This window comes from Phascolarctos cinereus, unplaced genomic scaffold (genome assembly GCF_003287225.1).
Source record: "Phascolarctos cinereus isolate Bilbo 61053 unplaced genomic scaffold, phaCin_HiC Scaffold_2;HRSCAF=192, whole genome shotgun sequence".
Lineage (NCBI taxonomy): Eukaryota > Metazoa > Chordata > Mammalia > Diprotodontia > Phascolarctidae > Phascolarctos > Phascolarctos cinereus.
The window spans coordinates 382,054,012-382,066,505 of NW_027555625.1; the positions used below are offsets into that span (position 1 = coordinate 382,054,012).

Below are 12,494 nucleotides of genomic sequence, written 5' to 3' on the forward strand. Positions count from 1 at the left end.
ATTTCCTGGGCACTTGAGGCTGTAGGGTCTCTCTGAAAAAAGTCCAAATAATAAGTCAAAGTGTAAAGAATCAGGGCCACGAACTAACGCCCACCTCTCATTCCTTAACCTCAGAGAGGAAAAGGGCAGTCCTGTCTATCTGTGTTCCAGCCACTTTTCTAGGCATGGCTGGATTTTGTAGACTCTGGATCCCTAATTTTGGTGTTATTGCTAAGTCCCTTTATGGCTCTACTCAAGGCTTTGACTCACTTCCTCTAGAGTGGGACTCTGACCAGGCTAAGATCTTTGAGACTCTGAAAACTAAATTACCACATCATTATAGCTCTACCCAATCTAGACAAACTTTTCACTCTGTATGTTGATGAAAGGACAGGACAGGCTTTGGGAGTCAATGCCACAGTCCCTTCTAGTTACAACACTCTTATTGATCTCTTAAAGATATTCCTTTTTCCTGAGAGCTTAATGTGCAACCATTCTGATCCTTGGGGCATCTATACTCAGAGCCTTTTATGGACCGGCCCCATCTGCTCCCCCAAAGACTATACCTTCCCTTGTGGGATCAATGGACCAAGTGGCAAAGATTCTGGGGAAGAAACAAAATGCCACCACATGGCAAGACCCCAGAACTACTGCCCTGGCCACGCAATGCTTAACACCTTACAAGGACTTTGGGATGTGCACTCTTGCATTTTTAGTAACCCCCTTTTCTATTTTCAATGCCACAAAGACCAGGACCTCCACCTTGAACAGGACAAAGTGTGGATTCTGGGGAAATGTTCTCTGGGAGCAGAGTATGTCATACCCTGGTATGGTCACCTACAATATGAACTCATTCTCTCTAACCTTACAGAGACCATTCATCAACTGGCAAATGAGATAGCTTATAGTCTCTGGAAAATCCAGAAATCTTTGGATTCCCTAGCAAAAGTGGTCCTAGATAACAGAATAGACTACCTACTTGCCTCTAATGGGGATGTATGTGCCCTAGCAAACACCTCTTGTTGTATGTACATCAACAATTCTGGGCAGGTAGAGATCCATACTGAACATATTTTGGAAAAGGCTAGTTGGATACAAGAAATTCATGATAACCTCATTGCCCCCCAAATCATCTTCTTCTTGGAGATCCTGGCTCCCTTTCCTTACTAGCCCTCATACGTATTCCCTTCCTGATCACATTCCTTTTATGCCTGTTTGGTCCTTGTTTGCTTAACCTCCTTGCCAGATTTGTCTCCTCCAGGCTCCAGGCCACCAACTTCCAGAGGTCTGCTCAGGCTACATACCAATCTCTGACAGAGTCCAAGGTCTCTAACCCACTAGACCTGGCATCAGCCGGGTTCTGAAGTCTGACCCCTTGAATGGGACTCAGCCAGGCAGGGACAGCTCTATGGCCCTTGACAGCAGGAAGCTGAGACTTACACCCCTAACACCAAGATTTTGGGTCCCATTTGTTTGAAGAGGGAATGATAACGTTATAGGACCTGGACCCTGAATTTTCCCATACATTTAATAGCTCTTTCACTGTGGCTTTCCAACCACTTAACTCCTTTCTTTATCTGCACCTGGCCCACCCCAGGCTATTTACCACTCCTTAATCCCATCAAGATCTTTTCACTGACCCTTTTCCCTTCTTTTTGTATATAAATATCAGTGCCATCCTCATCAGATTCAAAGATTTATTAGGAATCCTGCCCACCATACTGATGTTACAATAAACTTCACTATTTTGACTGAAAGAAATTTTGGTGCTTGAATTCTTTCCAGACAGATCTCCCCTGTACCCTTATATTTTGGAGTTCCCAGCAACCCAAACTGCAACAAAACTATGATTGTCATAACTTTTTTGTAGCAGTGCATGTCTTTATTAATGAAGAGGGGGAGGTTTTTGATAAAGGTAGTGAAACATAGGTACAGAAGATCCAAGACATCTGATCCTCATGTTGAAATCCATAACATTTTCTTGTGCTAGCTGAGGTTCTAAGCCCAGTGAGAATAACTATCAAAGAGTTTCAAGTTAGTAATCATTTTTGTGATCTTCCCAATGGCAGAGAAATATAAATCAAATGAATCTCACTAATTCTAGGTACTGCCAACTCATAAGAAAGCAGATTTTAACGATGGAAGGACTCTTGGTAATAGCCAGAAGCTCTTCTCACAGGCGATTAGCTTTGGGCAGCCTTACTCCCTTATAAACCTGTGAGAATCAGAAAGGAAGTGGCAATTAAGGGGAAATCCCCAGGGGACTGTTAAGGAAGAAGTTGAGAAAGTGGTAGCACTAGAATTCCAAAAATGGGACTTACCTAAAGAACGAGCAGCTGGTTTGCCTATGATACTAACCACATCCAATCCCTCAACCACATTCTATTAAACTAAAAAAAAAAAAGCATACAATTACATCAGTGTAAATAGGGGAAAAAATTAAATGATGGAAATAATAATAATCCTGAAGAAGAGATGAGAAAACACATCTCCTGTCCTTCTTTGCAGAGGAAGAGGATGATGGGTGCATAATATTGCATGCACTGTTAGACTTGGTTAATGTGCTTTTTCATTTTTCTGAACTATGTTTCCCCATTTTTTTCCTTCTTACAAAGGATGAATCTCTGGGTAGAAGAGGAGAGATCTATTTGAACGTGAAAGTGATATAAAAACTAAAGAAAGTAATAAAAATGTTAAAATATAAAAAAATAAAAGAAAGGGGTCTAATTTAACGACCTCTGAGATTCCTTCCAGTACTAAATCTATGCTCCTATAAAGGTATGTCCGTGTCCTACAAAATCAACCCTGCAGAACCAGGGTCACCTCGAGAAGGCAGAGCCCCCAGGCAAAGGAGTCATATGGTTAGCCCAGTGTCTTCTGGATGGGATTGTAACCCTGGAGGGAATACAGGGCACCAGGGACAGCAATGCAGATACCACAAAGTTGCATACTTTCTGAGCTGTGCCTGATTTCACCAGCAGAAAGCTCTACGGTGTCCTATAGGAGTCAAAAGAACTAACGTGAACATAGACTGCAATAATAAAAGCACTGGGTGCCAAATGTGGAAGACTTCCTGTGCCCTGGTCAGTCGACATATGGAGTATACTATCCTGCACAAAGCACCTCATTTTAGGAAGGATGGTGATAGGCTTTCCTAAGAAGAGTGACCAAGATGGTGAAAAGAGTAGAATCCCTGCCACACTGAAGCATTTGAAGGACTAGCATGTGAAAGAGGAATTGTTTGGCATGGCTCCAGAGGACAGGACCAGAACTAGGACCAAATGGGGGTGGGGGTGGGGGACCAGGTCAGATTACAGGGAGCTAAAGTGTGATTCTAGGAAACGAAAAATTTCCTTTTAAAAAAATATTTTTATTGATCTTTTATCTTTATATCACCTAGATTTTTCCCTTGCAACCCTCTCCCCCAACTCCCTGAAACTCATCTCTGACAGTAGCAACAATAAAATTTAAGAAAAAGAAGAGAAAAAAAATACATCGAAACCAATTACTACATTGAAAAAAAATAGTTACATGAAATGCAACATTCCACACTCAAGGACTCTTTGCTATGGAGCAAAAGGAAGTATCTTTTCATATCTCTTCTTTTGGACCAAAACTTGTTCTTTATTAATTTAGCAACATTAAGTTCTGATTGCTTTGTGGCTGCTCTTTTTTCATTGACATTGTTGTAGGCATTGTGTGTATATGCATGTATGTATGCATACACGTACATAAAACAATATATACAATGTGTACACATGTTTATATACGTACACATGTGTGTATACATGTATTGCATGTGTGTGTTTACTCATTCATGCATGCATACTTTTTTTGTTTATAGTCTTCCTGGCTCTGCTTACTTATTTCATTTTTTTTGCTTTTTTTTTTTTTTTAGTGAGGCAATGGGGTTAAGTGACTTGACCAGGGTCCCACAGCTAGTAAGTGTCATGTGTCTGAGGCCAGATTTGAACTCAGGTTCTCCCGATTCCAAGGCTCTATCTACTGTGCCACCTAGCTGCCCCTACTTATTTCATTTTTGCATCAATTTATTTAAGTCCTTCTATGCTTCTCTGTGCAATGGTTACCCAAAACCATCTCTTGATTACCTTGATTAGGTGTGCAAATATATTTTGATTGAATAAATCTGAACTGAATATGAGTAGGGCCTATAGACTCTCCTTGGATCAAGCAAAGCTATTGTGTGAAAGACTGGGTCACATCCTAAGCAATTTGTATAAAAGGAAGAATTTTCTCCATAAAGGAGAGGGGGGAGGAAATTCTGAGTGCCTAGACTGCAGAGGTTGGAACAAGATCAGAAGAAACAAGGGAGAATGAGCAGTGGCAAACTGCAATGTATCAAGAAAAGTCATTTACTTCATAGACTTCTCAGAGTGGAGAGCGTAAGCCAAGGAAAACTCCAAGTAAGAATAAATTCTTTCTCTAACTTTCTTCCTGTTGTCTGTTGATCCAGAGAAAATATAATATAATCTGTTTTGTTACCCACATGTTTCCAGGAAACTGAATTTTGCTTCAATAGTAAAGAGTCCTGGAGTTATCTAGAGATAAGTATAAATGTATGGCTAGGCAGATTGTCCAACCTCTGCCTAGGTATTAGGAATCTTAATTGAGGGCTCAGAATAATTGTGAGCAAACTCAGAACTTTCCCTCCAAAATAAACTCCTTAAAGCTGAAGAGGAGAGCCAAGTGGAGCTTAAGGGCCATTTTACTGCCCTGGTGTGTTAAATGAGCTCATTATTATGACCTTGTATCTATATTCATCATGTTCATCATTTCTTAATTAAGAGCAAAATTCCAGTACATTTATATACCATGATTCCTTTAGCCATCCCCCCAATCAATGGGCATTGTTTCCAGTTCTTTGTTGCCACAAAAAGTGCTGCTATAAATATTGTCATGGGTATAAAGCTTTTCTTTTGTCAGTGACCTCTTTAGGACATATGTCTAGCAGTGAGGTCTGTGGATCAAATTGTATGGACATTTCAGCGACTTTATTTGGTAATTCCAAATTGCTTTCTAGAATGATTATACTAATTCCCAGCTCTGTCAACAATACATTAGTGTTTCTCTGTTTCTAAAATGCTTCCAACGTTGACCTTTGTAAATCTTTTGTCATCTTTGCCAGTTTCCTGAAGGCGAAACTTCAGGGTTGTTTTGATAAGCATTTCTTTTTCATTTTAATAATTTAGAGTATTGTTTCATGTGGTTGATAGTAGTTTGCAATTCTGAAAATCGTTTGTATCCTTTGATCACATGTATATTGAGGACATGGCTTTAGGTCTTACATTATCTGGGAAATTTAATACAAAGATTTTTTTCCCCCTTATCAGCCACTCTGTCTTATACTATATGGGTCAACTTTGTGTATTCCAGAGCTTTTCAATTTAAGGACATTTTTTTCCCAACAGTTAGAACTATTCCACACTATAGAGTTTGCTACCTTCAAAAGTAGTGAGTTCCCAAAATGCTCTAAATCCCTATTGATTAGAGAAATGCAAATCAAAACAGCTCTGAGGTACCACCTCACACCTATCAGATTGGCCAACATGACAAAACAGGAAAATGACAAATATTGGAGAAGATGTGGGAAAATTGGAACACTAATGCATTGTTGGTGGAGTTGTGAAATGATCCAACCATTTTGGAGAGCAATTTGGAACTACGTCCAAAGAGATATAAAAATGTGCATACCCCTTGATCCAGCAATAGCACTTCTAGGGCTATATCCAAAAGAGACCAAACAAATGGGAAAAGGACTCACACATACAAAAGTATTTATAGCAGCTCTTTTTGTGGTGGCAAAGAATTGGAAATTGAGAGGATGCCCATCAATTGGAAAATGGCTGAGCAAGTTGTGGTATATGGATGTAATGGAATACTACTGTGCTATAAGAAATGATGAACAGGTTGACTTCACAAAAAACCTTGAAAGACTTGTATGATCTGATGCTGAGTGAAGTGAGCAGAACCAAGAGAACGTTGTACACAATAACAGCCACGCTGTGCAATGACTAATATTGATAAACTTAACCCTTCTCAGCAATACAAGGATCTAAGACATCCCCAGAGGTCTCATGATGGAAAATGCTATCCACATCCAAAGAAAGAACTGTGGAAGTTGAATTGCTATTTTTTTCCCTTTCTGTTGAGTTTTGTTTCCTCTTTCTGATGGTTCCTCCTATTGGTTTTAATTTTTACTTACAACACCACTAATGTGAAAATATGTTTAATAGGAACATAAATGTATAGCCTATATCAGATTGTGTGCCATCTTGGGGAGGGTGGTGGGGAGGAAGGGGGAGAAAAAATTTTAAACTCAAAAGCATATGGAAGTGATTGTTGGTAAACCAAAATAAATGTAAAATAAAATGAAAAAAATAGTAATGAGTTCACCATTACTAAGTGACTCCAAGTGGAATTTAATGATCACTTGTCTGAGATGTTGTAGAGGAGACATCTGTTCTGCTACTAGATGACCTTTAACTTCTTTTCAAATACTGAGAGTCAATGGTTTTTAAGTTTTCCTATAGGGACAGTTTCTCAAGTGGGTCCAGGAACAGGCATTAGAGAAACTATTTCCCGTCCTCTAGGCAGAGAGGAAAGGATTGTGGTATCTTTACCAGGAATAACCTATGCTGCTGATTTCAGGGGAGGTCCCTGTCTCAAAATATGTCCTCCCTCCCTGTACATCCTCACCCCCTTACACTGCCTGTTTCAACACCACCAGCACCACCAATTTTCCCAATCAATGATTCAGTGAAGCAACCCCTTAGGCAGCTAATTCAAATAATTCATACATATATATGGGGTACTAGGAATAAGTATTAGTCTGCATGGTGGACAAAGAGGTGCCTTGGGGCTCAGAGGGGGTGAAGGCTAGGGGTCCTGAGTGAGGAAAGGATAGGAGACATCACAGAGCTTTGGACAGCCAGGGGTAGTTTGCCATTACTGTATGCTGGGTTAAATAAGAAAGATTGTTAAGAACCAATTACATAGGAGACAATTCTGAGGTACTCCCCCTCGAAGTCCCAGTCCAAGCTCCCTTCACACCTCACCCCACCCACCCCCCAAAAAGAGTGACAGGTGACAGTCTGCAGGGGCCACAATAGGCTGCCTTCCTGAGCCTGCTTTGGTGAACTCTCTTTCTGGCCATTTACAGGAAAGGCACAGAAGAGGAGAAGAGGGGACAGGGAAAGTGGAGAGACGTACCTCCATGAGAGTCTCATCCATTTCATCAAAGGGCTTTCCATCTTTTCGGTTGTAAAATGTAGCCACTCCAACAATTTCTTCCTTCTTGTTGACGATGGGCATTGAGAGGACATTTTTAATCATCCATCCAGATTCATCCAGGGGTTCTGTCTACATAAAGCAAGGAACAGTGTAATGGTTACTCTCATACTTGTTTGCAGAGGTCGTTAGACCAATATCAAGAGTCACTCGGCTGACTTCAAGAATTACCCGATTGCTCTGGCTCAGATTAGGTAGGATTTTACTCATTTTACTCCGCAGTCAAAGTCTGTGACTGTGTCCAACTAAAGACAATAGGAAATGGCAGACCACTCCAGTGTCTTTGCCAAGAAAACCCCGAAAAAGGGGTCACAAAGAGGCAGAAACAACCAAAAAAATGGCTCAACATCATACATCGTCATAGCCAAACTTTCTCTTCCTCTTCTTCCTCCTCTTCCTTCTCTCTTCCCCTTACCCCCAGTGCCAAAATCTAATTATTCCTTTATTAACTGAAAACCAGTGGAGTCTGGTAGGTAAAGGCCTAGTTTGGACGTTGTGGGGTAGCTCCTCAGTATTTTTCAATTACAAAGTGTTTGGAGGTTGTCTGGCTGTCATAACTATAGTTAATTTGCAACCTAAATAAGTGGTGATTCTCTAAGGTCCTTCTCAACTCAAGGAGAGTTGACTCATAATTTAATAGTATACTGCCAACATAGCAAAAAAATAAAATAAAATAAGTGGCCTTATGAACTCATGCAGAGAGGAAAAGGCAATATATACACATTGTCTAGGAAATCAAAATCTAGTCCCTTGTCTGGTCATGTGGTCAAACACAGGCCTGCCTCTGCCCCGTACTTATGCACATCTCTATCACTGCCCCAACTACTACCATCTCCTGGGCTTGAAAAGTCCATGATTACATCTTAAGTCTCTGAACTGTGCTTGGAAAAAACTGTGGGCGAGCACATCGAATTCCCATGGGCTTTTGCCCCAAGGTAGGTTGTACTGTATGCAGTTTTCCCCTTCACTATACTCTGGTCTGTTATCCCAAAAAAGAAGAGAGTTCTCTCTGAATTCTTTTTTATAGTCCAGTATAGAGAAGGGCCTTCTCTTAATACAGTCCATCCTCCTGTGAACCCCAGCCAACCAAATCATTTGGAGACAGTTCCAGTTTCTGAAACCCAATCACTTACAAGGTGGCGAAGTGTGGCTCCCAACTCACCCATTCATTTTAAGTCTAGCCTGAGTCACTGAGACCTGATCCTGGAGCTGTCCTCTGTGCTCTAACAAGCTGCCCTGGGGGCATCTCCATACTCTGTGGGGACTCTCTGCATAAAGAAATCCCAGACAAAAGTTCATCAAGTTGATTAGAGAACAACCCAGATCGATTCTCCTTAAATTCACTCTCCCAGTTAAGCATGTGACTGTCTGGGCCCAGGCTGGTTCAGGGTGAATGCAAAAAGCCATTGTTGCTCTTTTGGCCAGAAACCCTGAGGGTCTTACCTTCCCAGATTGATTTTTTTTTAACTAGTTAAAGAGGCCGTTTTCTGTCTCGTTTCTTACCTAGCCTTAGTCACTGAATGCGTCAAACTGAGACCTGGGAAAGACCTTAGCTTAAAAAGGCCAAGGGCCCCCCCTGCATTGGGGCCATTTCCATTCATCTTGATCTATATCTGGCCACTGGATCCAGACGGGTCCAGAGGAGAGAATAAGGCTGGTGACTTTGCACAGCCCCGCCTCACTTAAATCCGATTCACCTGCATGTCATGGCACTCCCTGACATCGTCCTCTTTCAGAACGAAGAACAAACTGCTGTGTCAGAAATCAAACTGGAGACCGTCTGGGCACGTTGGTCCAAACCCTTAACTGTGGATAGTCCTCTGGAGAACTGGGGAGGCCCGAGTAGCTCTCCTTGTGTTTGCTTTCCCCAGTGCCTTGTACCTACGGTCCCCCTAACGCTCATGGTGCACGCTTCTTAGACACTCTTCAAATGAAGTCTTTTGTGGCAGTCCAGACCTCCCACAGGCTGATGGATCAAAAACTCATGCTCATTCCCATCACATAATTATACAAATTCAACAAATTTTTACAACATTCTTTCAGGCTTACTCCTCCCTTGGTGCTTCTAAGGATCTATCCCAAACCTAAAGTACAATTAGCAAAGAAAAAAAAATCAAGTGTCCTTCCCTCTGCAAAGAAGAAAGCATTCAAGTGAGCCTTAAAGAGGTAGCTAAGTACAGTCCTGAGGTGACTGCCCTTAGCTGCCCTCATTCACAAGGACAAGCAGCTCTGATAAAAAAATAAGCAATTTTGTATGAACTCTCCTCACTCAGCCCCTGCTATGGCAAGTAATCTATGCCCTCCCCAACATGTATGTGTGTGTGTGTGTATAAAACATTTTTTTAATCAAGCAATTTCAGACAGACCCTGAAGATATGGAGGGATTTGGCACTTGGGACTGATTGGAAGTCAACACAAATATAATAACTTATATTTATATATTAATGGGAATGTATTGTGTCAGGCACTATGCTAAGCACTTTACAATGATTATTTCATGTGATACACCCTGGGAGGTGGGTACTATCATTATCCCTCTTACAGAAACTGAGGCAAATAGAGATCATATAGCTGGTACTTAGGTCTATGCACTGAACTCAAATTAGTTGAATTAACTGCCTTGTTATTGTCCATGACACAGAGCAAACTGAATGTTTCAAATGGCAAAAGCAGGGAGGGGTATTACCTGGGTCTTGACATTCCCCTCCTACCCCTCCTCATTCTCCTCCTCCTTTACTAACTTGGGACTCAGAAGGCTCTGTACCTCCAAGCATAGAGCTGTTATTATGACATTCATAGCAGGCCACAGACAGCAGCTAGGAAGAAGGTGGGGAGTGTAGGAGGAACTTTCAAGGAGTACCTAATGAAACTTGGGGCACACCCTTAGAGGGCCACTGGAAAAGGTGATGAAACATTCTTTTCTCATCTCAGTGGAGACAGGTGTGAAAAGGTACATATACTATCGATAAGTCAATCTGCAAGCTCCTATTAACCTATCAGATGACTTTGATGGGTGGGTTTTGCTTAACATTTTCTTTGTTACATGGAAAGATTCAACTAGAGGAGGGTCAGGGTTTACTGGAAAATCATTACAGTATAAAAAAAAACTTTTTAAAAATCCATTGTATTCTCTATTTGTTTCTTCATTATTTTCTACATATCTTTATCTGCTTATCTGGGTCAGTCTCTATACTGTCCATACACTCACTGAATTTTAGAGCTAGAAGAATAGGGGCTTTGTAGACAATTTAATCCACATTACTCTTCTTTTCAGAAAATGAAGTTCAATTAAGGTTTTAAAAATATTTATTTAGGTAAGCACTGGGGAGACAAAACAGTCTCTACTTTTTCTTTTTAATTTTTTTTTGCTTTTTTTTGGTGAGGCAATTGGAGTTAAATGACTTGCCCAGGGTCACACAGCTAGTAAGTATTAAGTGTCTGAGGCTGGATTTGAACTCAGATCCTCCTGACTCCAAAGCCAGAGTTCTATTCACTGCCCACCTAGCTGCCCCCAGTCTCTACTTTCAAAGAGACTACATTTTACTGAGGAGAAAAACATGCATGCAGATGAGCAAATTTTAAAATATAGGAAAAATTAATAGAATGTAATTTTCTTTCTATCTTTTTTTCTTTCTTTCCTTTGGTAAGGGCAAAGTATTAATGGGGGGGGGAGGAGATCAGGAAAGACCTCTTATAGGAGGTGCGTTTGAACTGAGCCTTGGCAGACATGAGGAGGGAGGATCACTTAGGCATGGGGACAAAGGCAAATAGGGAGCCACTGAGTGACGCAGCGGGTAGAGTATCGAGCCTGGAGTGAGACAGACTCATCTTCCAGTCCTTCATCAGACACTGACTAGCTCTGTGACCCTGGGCAAGTCACTTAACTCAGTTTCCTCATCTGCAAATGAGCTGTAGAAGGAAACGACTCCAGTATCTTTGCCAAGAGAACCCCAGATGGGGTCATGAAGAATCAGACACGACTGAACAACAACAAAGGCAAAGAAAGAAAAGGGGGAATGTCTCACACAAAGAACAGAAGATAGGCCAATTTGAAAAGGGGACTGTATGGGAGGAGGGAGGAGTGATATGAAGCCAATCTGGAAAGATACATTGGAGCCATCTTAGAAAAGGCTTTGAATACCAAAGAGAGGAGATTGCCTTTTATCCTCCAGGCAACAGGAAGTCACTGAAGTCACTTGAGTGAGGGAGAGGCATAACCTGACTTGTGTTTTATTAAAATTAGTTTGGCAGAAAAGTGAAGGATGTGGTTAAGAGAGGAATCGAAAGCCAAACTGGGGCAAGCGAATTGTCTGCATAATTGTGGTTCCAAGGCTATATCATCCAGGTCTCTGGACTCTCAATCCAGGGTTCTTTCCACCACATCACACAAAAGAGTCATTCAATATTATCAGATTCGAAACAAGCTAGAACTAGAATAATAATGCTACTGATAATAATGATAACGATAGGAACCTCAGGAGGCCTGAGGAAGCTTGCCAGCTTCCCTCATTACTCTTCCCAACTCTGCTGACATAATAATTCAATAATGTTGTCTTCAAGTTACTTCTCACAAAGATCTTCCTGACTTCCCTGTTAGAAAAAAAATCATCACATAGTTATCTCCTGGAGAAGAGAAAAATGGCATACCTGGAAATCGAAAAAGTCTTCTGAAGCAGCATTCATGATATTGCAGATCTGCAAACCACAAAGGGGAACATGATGAGCCTGGATGGCCCTTGAGAAAGGACTGGGGAGGTGAGGACAACCACATCCTTGCCCACCCCCCCCCCCTTCAATCTCAGTTCTTGCACACTATGGAGACACTAAGGAGATATTGGGACGCTTGAGGGAGGGTGGGGAACTCTTCCCTTCTCTTTCTCCCCATTCTGATCCCAAATCATTTTCCTTTAGGAGAGTGATGTCCCTCATCTTAGCCCCACACTCACCAGGCCATTCTGGGCAACATACGTTGGGAGACCACTAACCAAAGCCCAGTGGTCAGGAGGAGGATTCCTGTAAAAGAAAAAGCAGACACTGACCTCTCTTTTGGGTGGGAGTTCAGATAAAAACTCTAGCACAGTACTTTTCCTTCCTCTTTTGTTCTTTTTTTCTTCTGGCTGAAAATACCTTTATTCTCTTAACTAGAAGTGACTATTTTCCAAATGACTTTTTTTTTTTGGTGACTCATTATCTTGAATGCTACACGT

General features: G+C 41.3%; 1 protein-coding gene across 1 annotated transcript in view; it reads right to left on the reverse strand.

Moving 5' to 3' along the window:
* Positions 1 to 12,494, reverse strand: part of PDE6A (phosphodiesterase 6A) — a 100,962-nt gene that overhangs the window by 59,383 nt on the left and 29,085 nt on the right. Inside the window, exons 7-9 of the mRNA XM_020964219.2 lie at positions 12,234 to 12,300; positions 11,935 to 11,982; positions 7,210 to 7,359 (exon numbers count right to left, since the gene is read on the reverse strand). Coding sequence (XP_020819878.1) covers positions 7,210 to 7,359; positions 11,935 to 11,982; positions 12,234 to 12,300 — 265 coding nt within the window. The remainder of the gene's footprint in view (positions 1 to 7,209; positions 7,360 to 11,934; positions 11,983 to 12,233; positions 12,301 to 12,494) is intronic.